At 40.4% G+C, this 27224-nt stretch overlaps 1 protein-coding gene across 1 annotated transcript; it reads left to right on the top strand.

The window, feature by feature from the left end:
* Positions 1-11337: 11337 nt before the first annotated feature.
* LOC145946265 (uncharacterized) lies at positions 11338-25597 on the top strand. The gene is made up of 4 exons (XM_083055801.1): positions 11338-11765; positions 11886-11931; positions 22871-23095; positions 25505-25597. The coding sequence occupies exons 1-4, from the start codon at positions 11365-11367 to the stop codon at positions 25595-25597; spliced, it is 765 nt and encodes a 254-aa protein (XP_082911927.1). The 5' UTR covers positions 11338-11364.
* Positions 25598-27224: the final 1627 nt, after the last annotated feature.

The following is a 27224-nucleotide window of genomic DNA, read 5'->3' as shown; positions in this document are numbered from 1 at the left end:
GGTCCTACAATATCTAACGCGCATTTTTCAAACGGTTGATTAGGCGTATCCGTAATTATTAGCGGTACTTTATTTTTTCGTGATAATTTATTTTTTTTGGCATGATTCGCATTTTGCGATATATTGTTCAACATCTTTTGTTAAACCCGGCCAATTGTGGTTTAGGCGAATTCGTTTAATTGTTCTTTCGATTCCTTGATGTCCTCCAATGGGCGCGTTGTGATATTCGTAAAGTATTTGTCGTTTTTCTTTTTCTGTGTATACTTTTTCGTTATCGGAATCGTCTTTTTCTTCTTTCCTTTCTAACTTGTGGATCTCTTCTTTCTGTTCCTTTTGGTTGGCGTCTCTGGTTACGTTTCGACTTAGCGCGTCGGCGTTTGCGTTCGCTCGTCCGGCCTTGTGTATGATTTCATAATCATATTCTTCTAGTTTCAACCTCCAGCGGATTAATCTTGATCCGGGATCGTTTACGTTGAAAAGCCATATCAGGGGTTTGTGATCCGTAATAATTTTAAATTTTGTTCCATAGACATATGGTCTAAAATGTTTCACGGCCCATACGATCGCTAGTAATTCTTTTTCTGTTGTGTTGTAATTTTGCTCCGCGCGAGATAATACTCTGCTTGCGTAAGCGATGGGTCGGTCGTTGCCTATCGGTCCCTGTGACAGCACAGCTCCGATTGCATAGTCGGAAGCATCTGTGGTCACATTAAATTCTTTATTGAAATCTGGATATTGTAATACTGGTGCTGTCATTAGTTTTTCTTTTAATATATCGAATGCTATTTGTTGTTCGTTATTCCACGCGAATGTTTCACTTTTCTTTCTTAATTTTGTTAGAGGTTTCGCGGTTCTTGAAAAATCTTGTATAAACTTACGATAATATCCGGCTAGTCCAATGAATGACTGGATGTCTTTTGCTTTTCTCGGTGTCGGAAAGTCTTTTATCGCTGTTAATTTTGATGGATCCGGTAATATTCCATTTTCGGAGATAATGTGTCCCAGATATATTACCTCCTTGCGCAGAAATTCACATTTATCCGGTTGTAGCTTCAGGTTGTGTCTTCGTAGTCTCTGCAGGACTTCTACGAGTTTTCGGTTATGATTCTCCAGGCTAGATCCGTAGATAACGATGTCATCTAAGTAGACTAGACATCTGAGCCCTTGTATTCCAGTAAGTACTGAATTCATCAGGCGTTGGAAAGTTGCTGGCGCATTCTTCAGTCCAAACGGCATTCGGTTAAATTCGTAATGTTCGTAGGGGGTTGAGAAGGCTGTCTTGCTTTTATCCTGTTCCGCCATCTGTATCTGGTGGTATCCTGATGCCAGATCCAAGGTGGTAAAATATTTGGCGTTTCCCAGCTGATCTAATATATCTGTGATATTTGGCAGCGGGAATGAGTCGCCTATTGTTAAATTATTTAACCGCCTGAAGTCTACGACTACCCTTAATTTCGGTTTTCCGGATGTATCTGCTTTTTTCGGTACTACTAGTAATGGCGCGTTCCATTGACTAACGCTTGTCCGAATAATACCGGTCTCTAACATTTCTTGCACTTGTTTGTTTACTTCCGCCTTGTGTTTCTCTGGCAGACGATACGGTCGTACATTGACCGATGATGTGTCAGCGCGCGTGGCTATTTCGTGTTTCACTCGCGGTGCAGCTCAGTGACTCTCCGCTCAAAAAAAATAAATCGCTATATTCTTCGCATATCCCATGTATTGCCTTTCGTTCTTCTGAGTTGAGGTGCTCTGTCCTTAGTAATTGTCATATTTTTTTGTTTCTTTCGGACGAATACTTCGGAGTTTCTGTTCCTATATCATTTATTTCGTGCGTTGATGTTATGTTTATGTCGTCTATTGTTACTAATGGTGTTCTGATTTCGACGATCTCGTCGATGGTATTAATGACGCTAATCGGACATTCAAAATTTTTCGGTTCGACTAAGCATCGCCCTATATAGACTCTAGGTGTGATTTCCTCGGCTCTTACGATTCCTATGCTATTTAGATTTGTAGCGGCCCGTACTATCGTTTCGCTGCGCGGTTGTAACCGGATCTTATCGTACGGTTGTAGGTTTAACACGGCGTTTCCTATGGTGAGTTCCCGTTTCTTAAAATCGCAGGTGGCTCCCTGTTTCCGCAAAAAATCCATCCCGAGAATTCCTTCATATTCCATGGGGAAGTCATCTTTGATGACATAAATTGTATGTTTTATTTTCCTCTTGTTTAAGTTGATTGTTGCATGTATTTTTCCTATTGTCTGTGCTTTATGTCCTGTTATGTAATTTTTTCTCTATGTACTAGTGTATCGTCTTTTAAATGTTTAACTTTCATTAATGATATTGTGGCCCCTGAGTCGAACAGCATTTTAACTGTGCCATTTCGGGCTTCGCGCATCGGCAGTGTAATTAGATCTAACCCCGCGCTCTCTTGTTGTGTTCGTCGTACGTGCGATACTCTAAATTCGATCGCGCGCGCCGGAGTCTCCTCTCCCGTGTCTTCCTCGTTGCTACTGCTCTCGGTGTCGGATGTATTTTGTCGCGGCCTACTTTTCTTTCGGTCGTCCTTCTCCGACTCTATCTGGGCTATCTTCGCGTTTGTTTTCTTTGCTTTCTCCGCGGTATTTCTTTTCGGTCGCCCGTTTAAAGACCAGCATTCTTCACGGTTGTGTCCGCGTTTTTTGCAATGGTCACAGAATTTTTCAATGGCGGTTACGCGGGAAGATTTCTCGGGTTTCGGTAGGGCGTATTTGCTGCTATGACAATTGCGCCCATAATGACCTGATTTGCCGCATTTGTAGCATTGCGTGCTGGTTCGTTGACTTTGTCGCGGTTGTTGCCCGTTTTTATTTTGCGAGGCATTTGTTGTTCGCGACGTGTTAGGCCCCATAAGCTTTTCTTCCGCGGTTGCGCCTGTTATCGCTTCTTGGAGAGTTGCATATCGTTGTGACCGCACAAGTATTTTCAATTCGTCGCGTAACCCGAATTGGAAATTCAGTAACGCTTGGCTTTGTATGGTCTCTAATATAGCACGCTTATACGTGCTCGAACGGTTTTCTCCCTCAATCATCGAACCATATAGTTTCCTAGCGAATTTATCGACGCGCTGTCCGAAACTTTGCGCTGATTCGTTAAATTTTTGTTTGAGTGAATTGAACTCGATTTGCAAATGCGCTGTACTCCGCTTACTTTGGTAAGAATTTTCGAGTTGGTTCCTTAATTCTTCGAACGTTTGGATATCTCGCGTCTCGAAGTCTTGCATGGCTTTTCCCCGTAATTTCGTAAATAAGATTCCCTGAATTAACGCTTCCTCGTCATCTGGATGAATATTTTTAATCGCGTAAGTACAGGAATTTAAAAATTCTTGTAATCGAGTTCGCGTTGTACCGTCAAATTCCGGTATCATTATTCGCGCTTCTTTTAATGACATGTAGCGTTGTGCGGGATTCCGCCGGTTTCGTATGTCACGTTCGGTTCGTCCGTAAGCCATACGAGGCTCGTGTTCTTCGGCCGAATCTCGATCACCATCGCGTTCGCGGGATCTTCTCTGCCTATTGCAGCGCCTATCTGCTCCTTGTTCGCGTGTATGTCCGCGTAAATTCCGTCGATCTCCTGCGTCTCGATCGCGAGGGTGGTTGCGGTGATCCCTTTGATTATTTCTGTGTCTGTCCACGTCTCGCTCGGGAGTGAGTTCGCGTAAATCTTGCCGACTGTCATATCTCTCTTCCGCATCTTGATTACGGGTGTGTTCACGGAGATTTCGTCGATTATCGCGATGTCTATTTGTATCCCCATTTCGCGTGCGTTCGCGGGAGCTGCGACGACTGTCGTCTGATGTCTCCCCGCGTGACCTCGAATCGCGTATTTTGTTTATTTCTGTCCGCATTTCAATTCGTAAGTCTCGTAGGCCTTGTAATACGTCGCGCATCAAAGGGTTTTCCTCTTTCGCGTTGTTTTCGATGGGTATCCTATGTTCGGCGGGTGTCCTATGTACGTCAACTTCTACGCATTGTGCGTTTTCGTGCGCTATATTTTCGCGTAGGTGACCAATTTCGCGGTCGACAGCACCTCGGATACGTCAGCTGCACCATTGGGTGGAGTGTGCATTACCGACATTCTGTCTCCGTTAGAATCAAATTCACTACTATCGTACGTAGTTGACCATCCGCTTTTCTGCGACGCGTTGCTAGGGGATCTGCTCACGCGTATTTTAATTTCCTCTTTATTTTTGTTATTACCGTCAGTTCGCGCTTTTAGTATGCTTTCGTCAAAGCTATCGAAGGGGAACTCGCGTTTAACGATGACGTTCGCGGGTAATTCGACTTCGCTTTCGCTTGAATATTCGTTCTCTAATTTTCTTCGAACTCGCTCGAGTCTTTCTACAGTTAATGGTAACGCTTGAATCGCTTGTTTGGCTGAGTCGCTATGTAGCCAAAATTTGTTCGCTATCGGTTTTGGGGGTGTTTTGTTCCCTTCCGACATTCACGCAATATTTTTACAGTAATTATTTTCGGACTTACAGTATTACGGCTAGCATGATCGTGCGCTGTGCTGCTCGACTGCTGACGCTGCAGGTCATTGCTCGTCGGCGTTGATATGGCTGGCGGCCCGGCATTGTAAGTTGATACGGCGGGTCGTTGCTCGATTGCGCTGCGATCTCCTCGGTGTGTCGTAGGTCGCGTTGGTCCTTGGACGGCGGCCTACTCTGCTTGATACGTTGTCCGTGTGTGTGAGACGTACCGTGGTGCACGTACGGTACGATGCTCTTGGTCCGTCAGCTGTTTTGTTATCTGACGTGCCTGCTTCTACACATTGTATATATATATGTTGCAGGTCTTAGTATGCTGCCTTCTGTGTTGTCCTTGTTCCGTCGATTATTTTCGACGTGCCTGATTTCTAACACTTTTGTATTATTTCAGGTCTTCTGGTTCCGGTTGATCCTGGCGGTCCTTCGGCGCGATCCCACCGTTGCCACCAATAATGTTGTGTGCCTCGGGTAAGGCACAGGGGTCGCGTCGAAATTGAGATTGGGATCTCTGGATGTCAGGGTTGTCCGGTCCGGGATATAAATAAACTTGTAGATCTTCATAGAAATATACTTGATTTTATTCAACTGTTTACACTTTTATTTAATTCAACTGTTTACACTTTTCTTATCTTAGTTAGAGTACTCGCGCTCGCGTCGTATCCTTGAATGGTTTAGGATTACGGTCGTTCCGTGACGTTCGTATAGTTTAGAACGTTAGGCGGGTCGCGTATATTATAATCTTAGCGACGGCGTTACACTTAATTCGGTTCTTAATTTGCGACTGCTCGAGCGCGTCTATTATTCGGTTTTATAGCCGGATTTTGGAGTCTTTTGATCGGAGGGGGTGCCTGGTAACAGGCCCTCTTGGTCAAAGTCCCGGGTGCAAGCGAAGGAAATTCGAAGTCTTCTTCGCTTCGCTTGCATTTTTGCAATTTTAATATTTCGCGCGTGACTCGCTGCGTATGCAGTTTTTTCGTAGCCAGCGCGTTGACAAGCGGATGTAACTTAAGTAATTATAGCTATTGAGGGCTATAACATTTATAAATAGGTGAAAATAGCGAATATACTAAATGGACTGATAATCGGAAGCTGAAACGGTGTGTCCGAGGAAGGTAAGAAAAAAAATTGTAATCTCTCTCTCTTTCTGCGCGTGAGTTACGCTGTTCCAAAGTGTATTGTGCGCTAACTGAATCATGAGAGAAATAGAGAGAGAGAGAGAGAGAGAGAGAGAGAGAGAGAGAGAGAGAGAGAGAGAGAATCGTGTTATCTTTCTCACTTCCTTCGGACTCGTTTCTCTGCCGAAAACGATAGGCATCCCCCCTCCATTTCTATATGTTCTAAGATGGTAGATCTATACGAAAGAGTGTGATGTAAGACGAAACGCGGGCGGGCCAATATCTCGGAGTAGTGAGGAGATGTGAGAGAGGGGAGAGCTGTAAGCCTATAGGCGAGAGAATAAGTAACGAATAGTCAAAACTATATGGAGTGTGTATACAAGCCACGCCCAATGCTATTAAGGCTCCCGGTACCTTGTCGACCGTGTCGGAATCTAAGAAATCTCAACGTGTTGTTTCTCGCCTCTGACGTCATGATTCCAATATGGTCGCGGTCTTCCATTTACATCAAAGAGGTGTCTACTCGTGCCGCTTTTTTGATTGGTAGGCGGGCTTACGCAATTCAAATCGATCAACAATATCAGAGCACTGTCACACACTATTACTACCCACCATTACGATTTATCGTGTATGTGTGATTCTAAGATGGCAGCACAGCGATATGGTCGGAGGGGATAGATAGTTGGCGTCATTCTGATATTTAGACCTTTAGATTGCAATAATATCGCTCAAACGCACACAGACCGTCGACGCACAATTGTCGCGTCTGTATAATTTTTATAAGAACATGAAGATGAGTGCATTTTGTTACATAGCGTATACCTTTTTTCATTCTAAATTTTATATCCGTTTTTCGACTTTCGTATCGATCGTCGCAAAATAATTAAACTATATTCAGTTAGTATTGTTTTTATATACATTTTTCGTAATGTTTATTCTGTGACATTTATTTTTTTATCACTAACCTCATTTCGATAAGTGTTTTTTTTCAAACAAAATAATATAATTCATTAATGAAATAAATTTTTATAAATGACAAAACAAATAATCGTGCTAATTTTTTCTCCGACATAGCATTCTTTTTTTGTTCAAATAATTTTTCTTAATTTAATGACATTTTATTATCAAGCAGGTATAGAAAGTATCGATTTTTACTCATAAGTAGTAATACTATGAGAGTTCTAACCCAGGGGCAATAAGGGGGGGGGTGAGGGGCGAGGGGAACCCAGGGCGCGGGGAATGACGTCACGCGGGAGGGGGAGGCGTCCGCGGGGAGGGGGAAGCGTCCGCGATTTTGGTACCGGGTCCGCGAGGGGTCCGCGGGGAGGGGGAGGCGTCCGCGGGGAGGGGGAAGCGTCCGCGATTTTGGTACCGGGTCCGCGAGGGGTCCGCGGGGAGGGGGAGGCGTCCGCGAGGTTAGGGTCCGCGAGGGGTCCGCGGGGAGGGGGAGGCGTCCGCGAGGGTAGGGTCCGCGAGGGGTCCGCGGGGAGGGGGAGGCGTCCGCGAGGTTAGGGTCTGCGAGGGGTCCGCGGGGAGAGAGGAATCCGTGAAAGACCGCATGAAGCTTTATGGGTGAGGGGTCTGCGGGGAGAGAGGAACGCGAAGGAGAGCGCGAGGCGCACGCGAGAGAGATGACGCAAGCGAGGCGTATATGCAAGAGCGAGAGAGATAGTGCGAGATGGTTAGGTAGCGAGATGATGCGGCGATTGAGAGTGCGAGGTGTTGCAGCGAGGCGTATATGCAAGAGCGAGAGAGATAGCGCGAGATGACGAGAGGTAGCGAGATGACGCGAAGGAGAGCGCGAGAGCTGATGCAGCGAAGGAGAGCGCGAGGTGCACGCGAGAGAGATATTACAAGAGCGAGAGAGAGATGTTGCGAGACGATGCGGCGATGGAGAGCGCGAGAGCTGATGCAGCGAAGGAGAGCGCGAGAGGCGGACGCGAGAGAGAATTTTTTAAATATTTTTTTAAATTAATATTTTTAGGATGAGGAAGGGGTGAGGACCTATTCTAAAATAAATACATTTTTTTTAAATATTTAAAGTAATTTTTATTATATAACTATGTGTGTGTGTATTTTACAAAATGTTTGTGTGTATGTGTATGTGTGTGTGTGTGTGTGTGTGTGTGTGTGTGTGTGTATTTTACAAAATGTTTGTGTGTGTGTATGTGTGAATTTAAAATTTAAAATATTATATACTTATACATATACTTATACATAAAATATATAAAGCAGCGCCATGATGATCGAACCACATGGGTCGATATTCCATGACGATTGACCCATGTATCACCACTTGTGGTATGAGGCGGTGCGTGAGGTGATGGCTGCGAGGTGGCGGTGGGGCGGTGGCTGCGAGGCTGCAGGGCGAGGTGGATGCGGTTTCTGCATAACAAAAAAAAAAAGTTTTTTTATTAATTTAATAATTTTTAAATATTTAATTTATTTATTATAAAATTAATGAGACTTACCAAAAACAAAACTTGTTTGCCATACAACCAGGATTGAGTTCTGTTACACAGAAATTTTGAACTCGCCATTCAAAATAGTCGAGTGGAGAATGATACAAATTATGCGTAAAGATGCAATCATACAGGTTTTTCGTGTGACGTTTTTTAAAACCTATTTCACGTGTATTGCCTGCACGATTGAATTTACTGGAGTGTTTGTCGATAGTGCTGGAACATTGGTATCTACGCTTAAGTAACGTCTGCGTAGCGATCTTCTTATTTCTTCAAGTCGCGCGATTCGAGCGATCCGTGACTGCAAATTTCCAATTAATAATTTCTTTGGGTTGATTTTCATTACGAAAATTCTCATTAGTTCTTGTGGGCATTTTCCTTCTAACAAGTCGATACATCCATCGCACTCCAACTCCCATTTACTATAACTCACTTTATCACTTTCAGTCGGACGCCCTACAAAATTTTTTTCTTCAAACCGAGCAGCAAATTCTAACACATATTTTTCCAGCGATGCAATGTATTCCTCCAGAGTTAACATCTTTACAACACGTTTTCCCTTCAATTAGAGTATATCTTACAGTTTCATGCAACCGCACAGCACGAGCATGTGAGTATAAGTCTGCTACTCTATGACACGATCACAACTTCTCTACCCATTTTACATTCAAGACTATCTGAAACTTTATGATGGGACACATATTATAATGTTGCTCCCCTCTTGATTTTAATTCTACATCTCTCTTGTTCTAACTGGAGTATCATGTCTCAGCTAGCTCATCACTTTTTAAATCTCCAGAGAACGAAGAAATAGTTTTGTTAGCTATATCTTATTGGGAAAGAAATAATTAAACATAGATTAACAATAAAAAATATTTTATTTGTTACAAACATCGTGAAGAATATCATTTACAGCACATGTTAATATTTCACAATCTATGAGTGATTCACTATCGTATGCATCACTTTCGCGTATCGCTTTTACAGCATCACATACATTAGTAATATTATTGCGTTGTAAAATAGTTGCAAATTGTTTAAATTTTTCATTCACAAGATGAGTATTTTCACATAGCCAGAAATACACATGATCTATACATTTTTCAAACTCAAATAAATGTAATAGAGTCGATGGCTTCATATATAAAAAATTATTGGATAATGTTAATTTTACAATTTTTGAATCCGATATTTTAACAATTTCTATTGTTAGATCTCGAATCCGTAATGGAGTTTGAGATGATTGTAAAAATCGCTCAATGTCCGCACGTTTCCGCATTAGTGATATCCATGTTTCAATAGGCAATATTATGTGGTTGCCTCGATTATCACCAAGAGCTAATTCCACATATGATACAGCTCCAACGCTGATTCCTATTTCCAAATATTTATAGGATGTTGCGGTTAGAGCATATCTTCGCCCAAGTATACGAGTCGCACGCTGAATGCTATAAAAATAATTAGAACAATATTTCAAAAATTATTTAACAACAAAAAAAAAAGTTGTTTATTGAAAAATTCATTTAACAGATAATATTGAAACTTACTTGTCACATTTCTTCTTGTACAAAACATTGCTCTCTTGTACTGGAACGTAATAATTCATGCTGGCGGAGTACATTTTTAAAAGAACCTTTCACATAAGTGATTGATACAATACTAAATCATTATTACAAGTTTTTATTGATACAAAGCAATAGGGTGGGGATTATTGCTGACACAAAATTATTTTCAACCAATCAAAGCGTCAATGTACGACTGCTATGACATCATCCTCAACGAAATATTAAATGTAAAATAATGCAACATATCCAAAATTTCAAGCGTCAATGTACGACTGCTATGACATCATCCTCAACGAAATATTAGAATTATTGTCAAGGTCAAAATGTGCAAAATGCAGCATATCCAAAATTTCAAGCGTCAATGTACGAATGCTATGACATCATCCTCAATGAAATATTAAATGTAAAATAATGCAACATATTCAAAATTTCAAGCGCCGATGCGCGGCTGCTATGACATCATCCTCAAATGAAATGTTAGAATTATTGTCAAGGTCAAAATGTGCAAAATGTAACATATTCAAATGTCAATGCACCGGCTGCTGTCATCCCCCAGGTGTTCAAAACGTACGTAACAAAATCACAAGAAAATGCAACATAATTAAAATTTTCGAGCGCCAATGTACGGCTGCTATGACATCATCCTCAAATGAAATGTTAGAATTATTGTCAAGGTCAAAATGTGCAAAATGTATCAATTTCAAGCGCCAATGTACGGCTGCTATGATATCATCCCCAGGTGTTCAAAACGTATGTAACAAAATCACAAGAAAATGCAACATAATTAAAATTTTCGAGCGCCAATGTACGACCGCTCTCATCTTGAGATGAATCTCGCGAAATGTGCAAAAAATGTATCAATTTCAAGGTCGATGCATCATTCGTACGTAACAAAATCACAAAGTGCAACATACTCGAGTGCCAATGATCTCTACGATTAAATAAAAAGGATGGTAAAGAGGCATACCATGTTAGTATCATTGTCAGAGGTTCAGCAAGAGCATCTCAAAAATGGCACAATTGGAAGCAAGTTTGTTGGAGCAAGCCGCAAGGGTGAATTCGGTGGAAGAATATATTGTGTGGGAGCAGCAATGTGACGAATACATCGAATCACTGGAAGAACAAAGTAGAATAAAACGACCACGATTACCGATCGGAGTTCGACAATCGCTTGTCTCCCAAATCGCGCGTCTCGAAGGGTTGAAGAATTCGGTACGTAGACATTTTGTACATGCAGGTGCCGGAAGCAGTTCGCGAGACATCGGACTCATATGGCGAGAGATTGATACGGCATTCGAGAGCCGCATCTTGACTGGTGCGGTAATAAACTATAATCACATTGAACCTCGTCAATTTCTAGAGGAGGCCAAAGACATTGTGATCAGACACGTGCAAAAAGTGTTGCAAAAACACACTAGTGTGAAAGTGAACACTATATTTAATGGCGAGTTCGTGTCGGGTGATAAGCGTGCTAATAAAAGTATCAATATGAAAAACTTTGAAATCTTTCGCACCTCCGATTTACATGATTGGTACAAACGCCGCGTTATCGATCCCACACTAGCATCGCTAGAAGAGTTTCAAGAACGCGATAGTGGTTGGGCATTATCGCGAATAAACAATTTAACTGTAAATATAAACAAGTATAATCCAATGCGTGCGGGATGCCATGTTAAATTACCGCGAGAAATAATGATGAAAAGAGCAGTGGTTAATGTGCAATCAAAAGACAATGCATGTTTCGCGTGGGCGGTGGTCGCTGCTCTGTACCCCGCCGATAGAAAAGTGGAACGAGAATCTTCATATCCCCATTATTCGACAGTGCTGAATCTCCAAGACATTGAGTTTCCAGTGACTGTGAATCAAATCAAAAAGTTTGAACTATCAAACAACATTTCGATAAATGTGTACAGCATCGAAGAAAAGAATATTGTCTCGATACGTCTCAGTGAGCAGAAGAAAGACAGACACGTCAACTTGCTGTACGTGGAAGACAGCAACAACATTGGACATTTCACATGGATCAAGAATCTCTCCCGTCTCGTGAGCTCGCAATTGGGCAAACATAATGGTCAAAAATATATCTGCGATCGGTACGTATATTTAATTAAAAACGCAATATATAAAATATATAAAAATGTAATATATATATATATATATATATATATATAATTATATATGTGGAAAAAAAAAACTAATTATTTGTTTTACAGATGCTTACACTACTTCCATTCGGAAGACAAGTTGCAGTCACATATGGTAGACTGCGGAAAGATGAATGACTGCGCTATCCGGTTACCGAGCGATAAGGACAAGTGGCTCGCGTTCAACAACTTTAATCGCAAAGAGCGACTTCCTTTTATCGTATACGCAGATCTCGAATGTGTGCTAGCAAAGACGGAAGAAGAAAAAAACTTTCAACATCACCAAGTATTTAGTATAGCATATTATGTACATTGCTCATATAACGATTCATTATCCGAGTATTATTTTCGTCGTAGTGTAGATTGCGTTTCGTGGTTTTCCGAACAACTACAAAATTTAGCGATACGCGTAAAGAATATTTTAGCAACTAACGTCCCCATGGTAAATTTAACATCAGACGAGTGGGAAAAATTTCATAGCGCGACACATTGTCATATATGTGAGAAACCATTCACGCAAGATGACGATACACGCGTACGCGATCATTGCCATCTGACCGGGCGGTACCGAGGTCCAGCACACTCAAATTGCAACTTAAATTATAAAAACTCTTTTTGCATTCCAATAGTATTTCATAATTTATCCGGTTACGACTCACATTTCATAATTAAGGAAATAGCTACAGCGTTCGAAGGAGGAATCGAATTACTTCCAATAACTAAAGAAAAATATATATCATTTACAAAAAATGTTCAAATTGCCGAAGACAAATCCAGAAATATTAAATTACGTTTTATCGATTCATATAAATTTCTCAATACTAGTCTCGATAAATTGGCATCATTTCTAAGTAAAGATAAACTCAAAAATTTACAATTGAAATTTCAAAATTTATCCACCGAAAATTTCGAATTATTAACACGGAAAGGTGTCTTTCCATATGAATACATTGACTGTGTCGACAAGTTGCAAGATACGTGTTTACCGCCGCGCGAATCATTTTACAGTTCTTTGACCGGCGACACTGTATCCGAGAACGATTACGCGCACGCTGAAAACGTATGGGAGCGGTTCTCCATTCGAACGCTGGGCGAATATAGCGACTTATATTTAAAAACTGATGTCTTGTTATTAGCCGACATTTTTGAAAATTTCCGCGACACTTGCATCGAGAGTTATGGGCTCGACCCTGCGTATTATTATACTCTCCCCGGGTATACGTGGGATGCGATGCTAAAACATACAAATATTACGTTTGAATTGCTTACCGATATCGACATGGTAATGTTTATAGAACGGGGTATACGCGGTGGTCTGAGTCAATGTTCAAACAGATATGCACACGCTAATAACAAGTATATGCAGTCGTACGATCCATTGAAACCATCTTCATATCTAATGTATTTCGATGTAAATAATTTGTATGGATGGGCAATGTGTCAACCATTGCCTTATGCTGATTTTCAATGGGTCGATGACATGTCTAGTTTCAATTTATCATCTATCGCGCTCGATTCGCATACAGGTTACATCCTTGAAGTAGATTTAGAATATCCACAATGTCTTCACGATGCGCACACTGACCTACCGTTTTGCCCGACACGCGACAAACCACCAGGCAAGCGGGAAGATAAGCTTCTCGCAACGCTATACAACAAGAAGCGATATGTGATACACTACCGCAACCTGCAGCAATGTACGCGTCACGGCCTTCGCGTTGCAAAAATACATCGCATATTACAATTCGCGCAATCTCCATGGCTTCGAAATTATATCGAACTTAATACGCAATTTAGAACACACGCGAAAAATGATTTTGAAAAAAATTTATATAAATTGATGAATAACGCAGTATTCGGCAAAACGATGGAAAATGTGCGTAATCGGGTTGATGTAAAACTTATTACACATTGGGAAGGAAGATACGGTGCAGAGGCAATGATTGCGAAACCAAATTTCCACAGTAGAAGCATCTTTTCAGAAAATCTAATCGCTGTAGAATTACGTAAACTCGAAGTAAAATTTTACAAACCAATCTATGTTGGCATGTGCATACTCGACATCTCCAAAACATGTTTATACGAATTTCATCACGAGTACATGTCACCGCTATATCGCGACAGATGCAGGGTAATGTACACAGACACAGACAGCCTAATATACCACATCGAATGTGAAGATGTGTATAAGAATATAAAGCGCGACGTAAGCAAATTTGATACGAGCGATTACGCTGCTGACAATGTGTATGGTATACCGCTCGTGAATAAAAAAGTGCCAGGTTTAATGAAAGATGAAAATAACGGTACGATAATGACCGAATTTGTAGGGCTTAGAGCAAAAATGTATGCATTACGAGTGGATGGTAAGAAAGATACCAAAAAAGTAAAAGGTGTCAAGAGTAACGTTGTCGCGAGAACGATAACGTTTGATGATTACACGCGGTATTTGAATGAAGAGATTGAAATGGCTCGTAGTCAGTCATGTATAAGATCGAAATTGCATGAAGTATACACCATTCGCGAGACGAAAATTGCTCTAAGTCCTCACGATGACAAGCGGTATATCATACCTGAAACCACTGATACATTACCATGGGGACATTATAAAATACCTTTGTAAATAATATTTGTTGTAAAATATGTATATTTTGTATATTTTGTATATGTATATTTTATATAAATATGTATATTATATGTATATTTGTATTTATAAAATTATTAGATAAATATATTGTAAAATAAATAGTGTACAAATATTTTAAATAAATGTTTATAATAAATTATTTTTATGAATCCATGAGTTGTGAGATTTATCCAGTCCCAACCATTTCACATAAACATCATCGCCTTTTTTCCGCAAAACCTTTTCCACGAGATATACATCGGGATTTGCAACATGATGTAGCTCATACTCGTAGAATCCTCCGGCGACGGAATTTCCGCGCAAATCTTCAAGTATATATGTCGCAGGATTAGTTTTCTGCACTTTGATAATTTTAAATATTTCAGTAGTCCAATTTGGTGTAAAACCTTTTTCGAAGACGGTCTTGAATTTACTCACGCGTACCTGACAGCCTACTTTGAATCTTGCTGGAGCAGCAATTTTTATGTTACTGTATACCGTATTTAAAAGTTTTTCGGCAATCTCCGGAGTAACATCGATAGGTTTCATACCGATAGTGCGATGTTTTCGCGCATTGTACTCTGCAACGAGTCGGGATAGCGCGTCGATCCACTTGTAATTACCATTAAGTGTAAACATTTTCCACATATTGTTCTTTAAAGTACGATTAAATCGTTCCACTACTGAGGCTTTCATAACAGAATACGTCGAGTAATGATTGATGTTGTGTTTTTTTACGAGTTTCTGCACATTTGCATTGTAAAATTCTTTTCCTCTATCGGTTTGCATGTTTCTCGGACATCTCTTGCTATCTCGAATTATCTCAGCGATAGCGTCAGCTGTTTCGCGTCCGCTCTTATTCTTGAGCGGCAGGGCCCATGCATACTTGCTCAACACATCGATGACGGTGAGTATGTAATTGTATCCTTTGTTGACTCTTGCATAAGGACGCATCTCGACCACGTCAGCTTGCCACAGGTCGTCGTATCCATGTACTATGACACGTCTACGCGGAAAATTTCTTCTCGCTGGAGCGTGCAATTCCTCCACGAGTAGCTGCTTTTCAGAGATGTTTGAACGAGGCATATTTATAATAATGTGATATAATTTTCACGTACAGTTCTTTATGTATCTTTTGATGTAGTCTGCGTTACAGCCATTTTATCCAGCGTTAATAATAACGCCTGCATATTCCTTTCAAGCCTGATTATTTTTTTCTCAATTTCTTTCTGTTGATCTCTCAAAAGCTTGACACTCGCTTCGACATATCGTTTGTTGGCTGCATCATTATCATCTTCTGGTTGCGCTACACGCCGTATCTTGCGCGACCTTGCGTCATAGCCGGAGGCTGTTAGACACAGAGTATTATCGCGCACGTAATTTCTTAGTAATCCATCCCATTGATAATATGAATTATTATTCGACGTTCCAAGTGATAATCCAAATTTATTAATCGACATTTCGATACCACTAATATTGACAGACTGACTCGTATCGTGGATGTATAACTTATTTTATAATAATACGAGCTTCGTAAAGTTCCTCGATAATCGATAATATTTCATTGCTGTGGGCGTTGTTGCCGGCTTGACGTGAAGCTTCGAGCAATCGCAAACGATCTACCAACTCGTTGGGATCATTCCAATGCACGTAATCAATCTTATTATTGTTTAAGATCATAGCATGTGGTATACCTTTTCCAGATTTTTTATCAGAGAATAATGGTGCGATTATATATTTATATTTGTATCCCTTGTTACCTAATACAGGCTGATTCACATTACCATTTCGTCTGTGAGCATTTGTTCTTATTAATATACTTTTATAGTTTTGCAAGTCATTTGCAGTATATATTTCATCGTCGGGAATTCTCTTGAAAACCAACTCGTAAAGACCTGCTGTTCCAACGTATTTTGACCCATCGATAATTATATTATCATTTTTATCCACATCGAAATTTTTATTACCGAGCGTCATTCCTTTGTCGATAAATTTAACACCGTATACGTAATCCATCTTGGAATTTTTATCTTGACTCAATATAGCTGCCACATATTTTTGAGCAAGTGGACCAAGGTGATTTCGCAATGAATTTTGACCATCGGATGTTTGTAATGAATGTTGAATTGATGTCACAAGCGATTGAGGTGAAGTCTCGAAAATTTCCTCGATAGATGTCTTATCATGCAATAATTGCCTTGGCTGTACATCTAGTATCGGAGTAGAAGTAGTTGCATCCAATAATTGTTGCATTCGCCTGCTTTTGATTCGCTTTGGAGTAGAAGTTATACCGCTCAATGATATATTTGATCGCTTTGTTTTAAGCTCTTTTTTCTCTCCGAGCATACTCAATGGTTCAATCTTTTCTTCACCAGACTCAACACCAACTGTATTTTCAACAAGCTGTTTCAGAGGTTCAGAGATTGGTTTAAAATGCCTCTCCAATGCATCGTCCTCCTCCATTTTACCAGTTTTCAAGAAACGATATTTTTTACGGATTGAATCGCTCGTTTTCGCAATCTCTAACACAATCTTTTCACGATCGTTATTCATAATGTTACAATTTAGACGTTGCTCAATCAATGCATCGAAAGCGACTAAGTGCTTTGTGGTATTGCAAATTCATTAAATCCTTTTCTGTATCGTCCATTAGTCAGCGGACTGTCCTTGTCAATCGCTGCAAATCCATATTTATGTTGCCAACATTTCTGACAAAATGTGCGAAAATTATTGTATGACATATCTGTATTTACGTGATCGTTGTACACATGTTTCAAGTTTGTCCCATCTTGTTTAAATAAAATTAATAAGTTTGCATTGTCACGTACAAGATGCTTGGGTATCTTGGCATACGTTTGACAAAGATAGAAACAGTCGACGCTCGAGTGTCGCCCCATTGCAAAGTACTCTCTTATCGTATCTTGCTTGTCACATGCCACGTCATCAAAGATAAAAATGGAATTCGGAAGCGCATCACTCGGTGGAATGACATCACTATTATTAGAGAATGTAAAATAACCAATTTCTTCTATCGGTGATAGCAAATTTTCCAAATATCGATATTTCGGTTGTTGAAGCGATTTCGAGTATACGTACACGTTCTCGAAGCAAACGCCGTGCGGGCTTTCAATCAAACTAATCAACGCGTTAGTTTTACCACAATTCGAAGGACCGCAAATGATTCCGCGTATAGTATTCGGTAGTATGTTTCCATGTCTGCGTATTTCTTTATCCGACATCAACCGTGTTTTATCGTCGAAATTTGTAACTTTGATTATCGTCGATTGCTGAACGAACCGCATGTTTTCTCTCGAATGAATGAATGAGTCATGGAGAGCCTATTTATAGCTGTGCGGAACCATGAATCACTCAGTATTGAAAAAATGTTTGTTCTGCTAACAAGTGCTTCCGATATTCACGGTTTAAGCGCCGAACAGCTGCAATTTGTACCAAAAGCATTTTTATTGCGATATGAAAATCACATCCACTACGTGTGGGACAAGCTTCCGGAACACATAAAGGCGGATCCAGAGATTCAGACCTGTCGTCGATGTTTCAAACATTACAATCGACCGTGGCAGCAAACGCACATCGACGGTCCAGCGCCGATGATAAAGGATTGCAGCGAATGTCAACGAAAATAGGTAGTGGTCTCTTTAATCGCGCGATAAACGCACTTCCGATCGAATTGCATATCCCCGGCTATCAGTTTTGCGGTCCGGGGACTCATTTGGAAAAGCGATTGGCTAGAGGTGATCGAGGTATTAATCCATTGGATGCCGCGTGTCGCGAGCACGACATTGCATATTCTTAAAGCAACGCCCTCAGAGAACGACACGTTGCTGATAATATACTCGCTGCGAAAGCGCGAAAACGTATTACTGCGAGAGATTCGACTCTTGGTGAAAGAGCAGCCGCTACGACTGTTTGGGCAGCTATGAAAGCAAAGACAAAATTCGGTATGGGGATGAAGACGAAAAAATCTTTGAAAAAGAAGAAGAAACGAATACTGTCTGTGGCGAAGCGTGGTGGTATCTTGCCAATTTTACCATTGTTGGGTGTTCTCGGTTCGTTGGCCGGTGGAGCAGCGGGAGTCGCAAAGGCTGTGAATGATAGCAAGGCTGCGCAACGTCAGCTTGAAGAAATGCAACGTCATAATCGCGCTATGGAAGGTCGTGGAGTTTATCTCGCTCCATACAAGCGTGGACAGGGATTCTCAACTAAGAAAAAAAAAAACGTCAAAAAAAAAAACGCTAAAAATGCCTGTGGGTGTAACAACTAATGTACAATTAGAACAACTGGCAAGACGTATGCGTATACCATTCTTTAGAGGTGTTTTCATGCGCAATAATTTACCAATAAACGGTGTGCGACAAAATGAGAGCGGTATTGTAAATTTGGATGACGTTGATGGTTCCGGTACCCATTGGGTAGCATATGTAAAGAGGGGAAATCGATCAATATATTTCGATAGTTTTGGTAATCTACGACCACCCAAAGAGTTGGTGCAATATTTAAATGTTACGAAAATAGAATACAATCACACATCCTATCAAAATTATAATCAGAATAATTGTGGACAATTGTGTTTACGATTTCTTCAAACGGTTGATATAAAACCTGTCAATCCATCATCACGATTCAGTTTGACAACATGTCGCTAACACTAACGTTGACTGGCAAAAGTAGCGTTCTCGCTGTAAGCTACTTTCCAGCTATAGATTTATCGAATGGTGATTATGAGCTCGGTTTAACAGATTTTGAAACTTATCATACGATTCCGAATGTAAATTCTAAGAATAATAAATTTTACTTTGATAACGATGACAAGGAAATTACAATACCCGAAGGATCATACGAAATACATGCTATAGATGAGTATCTGAGACGTGCAATTTCACAATATCCTTCCAATAAAGAGCAGAATGAAGATGCAATAGCGCTTCGCGCCAATCATAATACTCTAAAGAGCGAAATCAAATGCATCTATAGAATAAACTTTAATAAACCACACAATATAGGATCGTTGTTGGGATTCTCATCGAATCGTATATTGCAACCTCACAAATGGTATGATTCGGATTTACCTATAAATATTATTAGCGTGAATATTATCCGTATAGAATGTAGCGTCACCACTGGTGCGTACAGTAATGACAAGCGCGTACACACGATACATGAATTTTCACCGAGCGTGCCGCCAGGATATAAGATATCGGAAACGCCTGCACAGATCATTTATCTCCCGATCGTCGTACGGAGCATTACTGATCTAACGATACGCATTGTTGATCAAGAAGGACGATTGTTGGATTTTCGAGGAGAGGAAGTTACTGTAAGATTGCACGTACGGCGTCGACAAAATTAGCGTGTGATGCTCGTGCTAAATGATACGGAGCACGTGAGAGATAATAATTTTACGAGGGACATTACGAGGGACAATACTTTTGCGAGAGCAACTGCGGCAGTGAGCGACAATAATCAGAGATCTCGTTACACTAAAAAGAAACTCAGCGCATTGAATCGCGAATTTTTAAAATCATTGGGATTCATCGTACGAAAAGATGATTGATATTTTGAATATTGGTGGTGAACCAGTCTTTGATGATCGTATCGTCAAGGTTGAGACACATACATACAATCCATATGCTAACACATCGCTTGGACATAGCGACGAGATACGGATACCTATACACCACCAGGATTTGTACACGTTGCCGTGCGAAAGCTTTTTGTATGTCGAGGGAAAGTTGATAACATCTAAAATAGATGCAAATGAAACGATGATATTAACAAATAATTGTGTTGCGTTCATGTTTGATGAAATTCGATATGAACTCAATGGTGTGGAGATTGATCGCAACAGAAACGTTGGAATAACTTCAACGATGAAAAATTATGTTTCTTTAACAACCGAGAGAAGTAAAATCTTGAAGAATGCTGGATGGGATATGACACATAATGGGTCATGTAATGAAATTTGTATGTTCAACTTTTGCGTGCCGCTCAACATGCTATTGGGATTTTGCGAAGATTATAAACGTGTTGTGATTAATGCTCGCCATGAATTAATTTTGATACGTTCGCGCAACGACAACAATTGTTTGTATGGACCTGCTGAAGCTGCTATTGAATTATTCAAGATACAATGGCGTATGCCTCATGTACTATTGAATGAGGTTAATAAACTGTCCTTGCTACGAGCATTGGAAAGCGGGCAATTCTTAAACATGAGTTTTCGCGCTTGGGATCTATACGAATTTCCTCTGCTACATAGTACAACCAAGCATTCATGGACTGTGAAAACTGCTTCTCAGCTGGAAAAGCCGCGATATGTGATCTTTGCACTGCAGACTGGTAGAAAAAATATTATGACAAAAGATGTTACTGTATTCGATCATTGTAAATTAGCCAACGTAAAGCTGTATCTAAACTCTGAATCTTATCCCTATGATGATTTAAATTTAGATTTTGAAAAAAATAGATTCGCACTCTTGTTTGATATGTACTCTCGTTTTCGCAAATCTTATTACGGGTGTGATATTGAGAATGTACTAACTATCGCGAAATTTCTACATTGCGGTCCTCTCGCAGTTATTGATTGTTCGCGACAAAATGATTCTGTCAAAAATTCTACCGTGGACGTGAGAATAGAGTTTGAATGTAAGGAAGATGTACCGGCAAATACTACAGCATATTGTCTCATCTTGCATGATCGTGTTGTCGAATATTGTCCTTTGTCCAACGTAGTTCGTAAAATTACATAATCAGCAATTATCCCCTCCTCCGATGTAATATAAATGATTGAGATTTTTAACAATCTGCATCAGTCGTCCAACATTCTTGCAACAAAATGGTTGTACCGAAGTTTGTGGATCTGCAAGGATTTATTCTCAATAAACGATTTATCGTGAAGGAAGCGGCGATTCTGAGAAGAGGATTCGTTGTTTCACATTATTTTTTCGCATGCCCCGTACCATGGGGTGTGCTCATAAAATCGGAGAGGCGTCAAGCTTCATGGTTGACTCGAAATCATCATGGATTGCAATGGGAAGATGGAAGCGTTCCATACTGCATGGCTCAGCGTTTGATTACAACAGCTATCGCTGGTATGATACAAGAAGAAGAAGAGACATCCTCTCTTGTGTACGTAAAAGGCCATGAAAAGCGAGAATGGTTGACCAATATAATGGATGATGCGAGAAACGGTTTCATTATTGAGACCTTGGATGCAAACTATGAAGATATTCCTGCATTAAACAACTTAGATACTACCTATAGCCTACGTTGCGATAAACATGTAAAAAATTGTGCTTTAGAAAATGTATTTAAAATATTTAATTGGTGGTCAAATCATCACAATGATTCGCCACACCCTTTTTTTGAATAAATTAATATTGAAATAATATTATCTTTGTTCGCTCATTTTCCTCATACGCATACAAGTATTATATGTCCACACGTGCTCGTATTAATTTCATCATGTGACAGCATTCTTATGTTATAATTTTTTTAAATATAGTCGATTGAGGTTCGAAAGTGGTTGATTGACGTTCGATCGATGTTCGAACGTGGTTGATCGAGGTTCGAAGGTGGTTCGATCGATGTTCGAACGTGGTTGATTAACGTTCAATCGATGTTCGAACGTGGTTGATCGAGGTTCGAAGGTGGTTCGAAAGTGGTTGATTAACGTTCAATCGATGTTCGAACGTGGTTGATCGAGGTACGAACGTGGTTCGAAAGTGGTTGATTGATGTTCGATTGATGTTCGAACGTGGTTGATCGAGGTACGAACGTGGTTCGAAAGTGGTTGATTGACGTTCGATCGATGTTTGAACGTGGTTGATTAACGTTCAATCGATGTTCGAACGTGGTTGATCGAGGTTCGAAGGTGGTTCGATCGATGTTCGAACGTGGTTGATTAACGTTCAATCGATGTTCGAACGTGGTTGATCGAGGTACGAACGTGGTTCGAAAGTGGTTGATTGACGTTCGATTGATGTTCGAACGTGGTTGATCGAGGTACGAACGTGGTTCGAAAGTGGTTGATTGACGTTCGATCGATGTTTGAACGTGGTTGATCGAGGTACGAACGTGGTTGATTGACGTTCGATCGATGTTTGAACGTGGTTGATCGAGGTACGAACGTGGTTGATTGACGTTCGATCGATGTTTGAACATGGTTCGAAAGTGGTTCGAAGGTGGTTCGAACATGGTTCTATTGACGTTCGAAGGTGGTTTCAATTTTAAATATTATTCATATGCTTATTCTCATCATGGAATCTTTGTCTCGGACCATCTGTTTTCTTATCTTATGTGCCGAGTAAGCGTTCAAGCTATTATGTCATACACCCCCTACTGTTTCTACCGAGAACGGATCTGTCTTCGCGATGTTCATCATAAAGTTTATGATATTTGAGGTGTAAAGATTAGAAGTGACAAAATGGAGAGAGAAGTTATTATGATTGATAGTGATGATGAAGATGTAATTATAATCGACAACATTGACAATGAGGTGGAGATGATAGATATTGCGGAAGAATCTGATAATAGTGATATAGAAGGATTAGATGAAGGGTCAGATGTAGAACCCTTCATAGATTCAGACTATAATAGTGAATGTAGTGAAGACTTCGCTGAAACATCCCAGCAAGTATTAAGCACATCAGAAATTTTAACAGTGAATGAAACTATAAAGATGTGTGCTATATATTATTATTATACCCCTGGACATGATCTCAAACTGTGTACACATTGTTTCGTAAGAATAGCGGAATTGTTTACATCTATTCACGCAGTACGTGAACATTTAACAAATATGTACGGTGTAATGTTAAAAAAATGGTGTTGCGATTGTGGTGGTCCGTTGCACCAAATAATGTTATGCAACATGTGTCCGGTGTGTATGCATTGTAAGTATCAGTTTTTATTCATGTTAATTTACTCTAAAATTTAAAAATTATTAAATTAATAAAAAAAACTTTTTTTTTTTGTTATGTAGAAACCGCATCCACCTCGCCTCACAGCCACCGCCGACACCACCTCGCAGCCACCATCGCGCTGCTTTATATATTTTATATTTTTATATATTATAATTATTGTATTATATTTTACATTTTATATTTTACATTTTATATTGTTTATCTTATTATTTGTATTTTTTCTTATATATTCATATTATATTATTATATTTTTATATTATATTATTATATTTTAAATTTTAAATTCACACACACAAAATTGTATAATTGCACACACATACTCATTTTAAAAATAAAAATTATTTTAAATATTAAATAAATGTATTTATTTTAGAATAAGTCCTCTCCCCTTCCTCCTATTAAAATCTTATTATTAATTAAAAATTACTATAAATATTATTAAAAAAAAAAGTCTCTCTCGCGTCCGCCTCTCGTGCTCTCCTTCGCTGCATCAGCTCTCGCGCTCTCCTTCGCATCATCTCGCTACCTCTCGTCATCTCGCGCTATCTCTCTCGCTCTTGCGTCATCTCTCTCGCGTGCGCCTCGCGCTCTCCTTCGCGTTCCTCTCTCCCCGCAGACTCCTCACCCATAAAGCTTCATGCGGTCTTTCACGGATTCCTCTCTCCCCGCGGACCCCTCGCGGACCCTAACCTCGCGGACGCCTCCCCCTCCCCGCGGACCCCTCGCGGACCCTAACCTCGCGGACGCCTCCCCCTCCCCGCGGACCCCTCGCGGACCCTACCCTCGCGGACGCCTCCCCCTCCCCGCGGACCCCTCGCGGACCCTAACCTCGCGGACGCCTCCCCCTCCCCGCGGACCCCTCGCGGACCCGGTACCAAAATCGCGGACGCTTCCCCCTCCCCGCGGACGCCTCCCCCTCCCCGCGGACCCCTCGCGGACCCGGTACCAAAATCGCGGACGCTTCCCCCTCCCCGCGGACGCCTCCCCCTCCCCGCGTGACGTCATTCCCCGCGCCCTGGGTTCCCCTCGCCCCTCACCCCCCCTCATTGCCCCTGGGTTAGAACTCTCATAGTATTACTACTCTCATAATTTCTATTATTTAAATATTTATTGTTACACATTGATCGTAAAATTTAATATGTATACAAAGTTTCGCATGATTTAAAAAAATCAGCTAGAATATATTTGTTGTGAAATTCCGGCTGATAACCGTGAATACGCCACGCATCGTACATTATAACGTTTGAATTTATCGTGAAAATTTCGCGTCGAGAGAATATATTGTGTAAAACGTTGCATTTACTTATATCGATATCGAACATTTTAGCAATTAAAAACTTAATATTACGTTCGAGTTCTGCAGACTCGATTGAAACCTTATCTGGGAAAATTGTCTCTTTGGCTTTATCCAGCAACGCCTGACGCGTTTCGTCCAACGTATTAGATATTTTATCTTCGCGAGTTTTTATATAGCGATTAAATGATTCTATGGCCGCTTTTACGCGACACCATCGTTTTTCTATATAAATTTGATTTACGCGAACTAATTCGGCAAATACTGGCGTTGAAGGTATTAATCCTCTTTCCTCGTCACTACTAATTTCGGCAGATAATAAATTTTCGTCGAACTCGTTGGTTGTAAACGTGATGTTTAATCGTCTTGCCGTCTCAAATGTGTTACTGGGTGTCATATTAAAAATAATTCTTTCACTCATGCATTTCGATTCAAGTATCAGTGGAATGCGGTAAACGTTGGACTTTCGTGGCCACGGTAGTACATCGATATTGCGAAGTTTCAACCTATCATTATGTACTTGTGAAGAAAATTCTCGTTTGTATGTAAAACGTTGTGACGATAATCTTCTATCGCTATTTGGTGCAAAAGATATGCAATTTCACGCTCCAAGCACATTGCGGAAACGAAAAAGCTAAAAGGCATCGCCACCGCAAACTTCCACCCTCGTATATATCTGACGAAATAAAATTCGATAATTTTCAACATTTCGGTAGAAATGTCGTTTTTTATAATCGCATGATAAAGTACTCGTGAAATTATTCGCGAACAGGTTTCGGCACAGTGCTTAAATTCTTCTAGCTCAATTTTCCCACGAATTTGCCAGATATCCGAATTCGATGTTTCATTCAATAATATCGACATTGCGTTGTCCATGGATATCAATACGTCGCGCAATAATTCGTCGGCAGAGATGTAATACCATCTGTGCTCGAATTTCGACGTAGTTAATTCTTTAAACTCTTTGGAAGCACCATTTTGACGTATTATTGAGTTAACGAAGGCGCGAAACAGTAATCGCGTCTCGAGTACGATAGCACACGTATTATAATTATTGCACTCGTTCGTCGTTAGATCTCGGATTCGTTCAATCGCGAGACGATAGGAAACAGATGTTCTGCTTTGACACCATAGATACGCAGCTAATGGGTTCTTCAAATAGCCAATGTGATAGTACGAGTCGCCGATGTGAAAAAGCATATCCAATAATGAATCGTGCACGTTCAGAGTTGTCGCGCGCGCGTCATGCGGTCGTAAAACTTTTGCCGCTCTCCATATTAAACGACCATTTATATAAACGTAATCGTGAACTCGTAATTGTGCGCAAGAAAATATCCTCTCATACTTGTTCAAGTAACGTGAAAATGATTCTTTCACGGATTCGGACACTTTTGTAATTACCGGCAGAATGTAAATCATATATTGAGCATCAATGCCGTCGTGAAAGAAGAGGTCGTCGCTACCAACTTTTTCTTTACCCATTAATAAAAAATGTACATGTTGCCAAAAGGTAATTGTTTCCTCAGATTTCCACCAATGGAACATTGGGTTATGTTCGTCGTCAAATTTAGACCTGCAATTGTTGTTCCGTAAAATTACATTAATAATTTTATTTGCCATTGGAGTTGTAATGTGCTGGAACTGAAAAATATATATATATCAATTATAGTTTTATCGCAATTGATATTTTATGGGGGAAACAAAAGTATACTTTGCGATAATATTCGCCGATTTTGAAAATTGGATCATAAATATTGTGGTTTAAGCACAATGTTCGAACACTTATCAGTGATTCGGATGAGAATTTTTCTCTTTCCGTCGAGAGTGACATTTCTTCCGAGTTGAAATATTCGGACTATTATACGCTCGTGTAAGAAAGTTCGTAGAAATACTAAAAGTAACAGCCACTGAATTCTCGTTCGTAAAAATAGACTTTTATTCTTTATCTCGTATGGACAAAACTCGCTTCGCGCGCGTATCTGCGTGTCGTAAGTATATCTATATCTCGTCTGTCCGATGCGTGTCGCACACGCTCGCTCCCCTCCACTCGAGCCATCGACGCCGTTCCATTGCGCTGTAGGCCCCGAGGCGCGCAGTTTAATTGGCCCGATAGTTAATTTCTCACACTCGCTTCGATTACGCATTCGTTTTTTATATAACCGATTCTCCCACCGTAAACATTACTCTCTCTCTCATCGCTTCGAGGTTTCGGTTATTAAACGTTATCTCTCAAAGTGTTTGCTCGTCGAATGGAACGAAACGTATAAACGGGAGGCGGACGGAAGCGAAGCTGCAGCATTGATAAAAAAAAACTGTCTTTCGCAAATTTTAATCTATCTAATTATTTCGCGCGAAAAAAACACATATTGATATACGGCTGTAGATATAATCGAAAGAATGAATTTCAACGACAACGCGTATGTCACTTTTGCTAATGTCGACAATGCGATTAGGCGAGACGAGACTGCTGCTGTGCGATACATAGATACCGTTTATTCAGTGAATACGCGACACGCGAGCACCTTGCGTTATATCGAAAGTGCTAA

Source organism: Prenolepis imparis, unplaced genomic scaffold, assembly GCF_030444845.1.
Source record: "Prenolepis imparis isolate NDT839.2.m4 unplaced genomic scaffold, iyPreImpa1.0 SCAF_15, whole genome shotgun sequence".
Taxonomy (NCBI): domain Eukaryota; kingdom Metazoa; phylum Arthropoda; class Insecta; order Hymenoptera; family Formicidae; genus Prenolepis; species Prenolepis imparis.
The sequence above is the reverse complement of the archived record's forward strand: the minus strand, read 5'-3'. Positions and strand labels throughout refer to the sequence as shown.